Source organism: Camelina sativa, chromosome 5 (genome assembly GCF_000633955.1).
Source record: "Camelina sativa cultivar DH55 chromosome 5, Cs, whole genome shotgun sequence".
NCBI lineage: Eukaryota > Viridiplantae > Streptophyta > Magnoliopsida > Brassicales > Brassicaceae > Camelina > Camelina sativa.
Window position 1 is genome coordinate 8,794,104 of NC_025689.1, and position 1,451 is coordinate 8,795,554.

General features: G+C 39.8%; 1 protein-coding gene across 2 annotated transcripts in view; it reads left to right on the top strand.

Moving 5' to 3' along the window:
- The window catches only part of LOC104786241 (cysteine-rich repeat secretory protein 11-like), a 2,660-nt gene continuing 1,251 nt past the window's right edge, over nt 43–1,451 (top strand). The window contains exons 1-2 of one of the 2 annotated variants that reach the window (XM_010511602.1): nt 43–542; nt 1,037–1,411. In XM_010511602.1, coding sequence (XP_010509904.1) covers nt 116–542; nt 1,037–1,411 — 802 coding nt within the window. In that variant the 5' untranslated portion in view covers nt 43–115. The remainder of the gene's footprint in view (nt 543–1,036; nt 1,412–1,451) is intronic. The other variant, XM_019245787.1, reaches the window with a different exon arrangement.

The window sequence follows — 1,451 nt, forward strand, 5'->3', positions numbered from 1 at the left end:
CCCCAAAAAAAAAAAAAAAAACCTCTTCTTCTTTACTAACTCTCTACAACAAACAAAATGATTTGATTCTAAAACCCAAAAGTTTCTTTTTCTTCCACAAAAACAAAAAGAAAAAATGGTTATTTCTACAGTGAAGCAGGTCTTGTCACTATGCATCATCATCATACTCTCCATGGCTCTGTTCTCAGATCTCAAGCTAGCAAAATCTTCTTCACCAGAGTACACAAACCTAATCTACAAAGGCTGTTCAAGACAGAAACTACCAGATCCATACTCACAAGCTCTCTCTGCAATGTATGGCTCATTGGTCACTCAATCAGCGAAAACAAGATTCTACAAAACCACAACTGGAGCATCGAGCCAGTCTAGCATCACTGGTCTTTTCCAGTGTAGAGGTGACTTGAGCAACAACGACTGTTACAACTGTGTTCGTCGTCTTCCTGTTCTCTCTGGTAAGCTCTGTGGCAAAACCATTGCTTCTAGGATTCAGCTTTCCGGCTGTTATCTTCTCTACGAAGTCTCTAGCTTTGCCCAGATTTCAGGTAAATAGTAATACACCTCTTTCCCCCGGTTTAAGCTCAATTTTTGATTTCCTTAACCGGAATGCGAGTTCCTGAGTGAACCGGATTAAGCATCTGAGGTTTCTCCGGTTCAACAGTGAAAAGATTTGGCTTTTTGACCTTTTTAATTTTGTATTTTCACGTTTGTTAAACCAGAACCGGTTTTCATGAACTGAAGAAGAAGCATGAGATTTTTTCGGTTCAAAGAGTTGATTTTGTGTCGATAGTAAAACCAAACCGTGATTAAATAGCCAGTAAAAATATCGGTTCTGATTTAACAAGTGAAATTTGTTGGTTTAGTCTTAGATTTCACCAGTTCAGTAAGTGAAAATGATTGGGTTTTTGCTGTTTGATTTTAGTTAAAACCAAACTGGGTTATCGGATTAGTTTCGGTTAACCACAAAACCGAACCGAGAAGTGAATAATTTTAAAATCCGGTTTAAAAAACACAGTCTCTGTTTCTCTGTTTTTGGCAGGGATGGAGATGATATTTAAGACATGTGGGAAGAACAACGCCGCCGGAACAGGATTCGAGGAGAGGAGAAACACAGCGTTCGGGGTGATGCAAAACGGCGTCGTTCAAGGTAACGGCTTTTTCGCTACAACGTACGAATCGGTTTACGTTTTGGGACAATGCGAAGGCGACGTAGGGGGCTCGGATTGTAGCGGGTGCATAAAAAACGCGTTGCAGAGAGCTCAGGTGGAGTGTGGAAGCTCAGTGTCGGGTCAGATATATCTGCACAAGTGTTTTATAGGTTATAGTTACTACCCAAATGGTGCTCCCAAGAGGTCTTCTCTTTATCCTAGCTCTGGCTCTTCTTCTTATTCCTCTTCTTCTTCTTCTTCTTCAGGTAAAAAAAAAAATCATTTCTTCTTTTTTTTTTTTTTTTT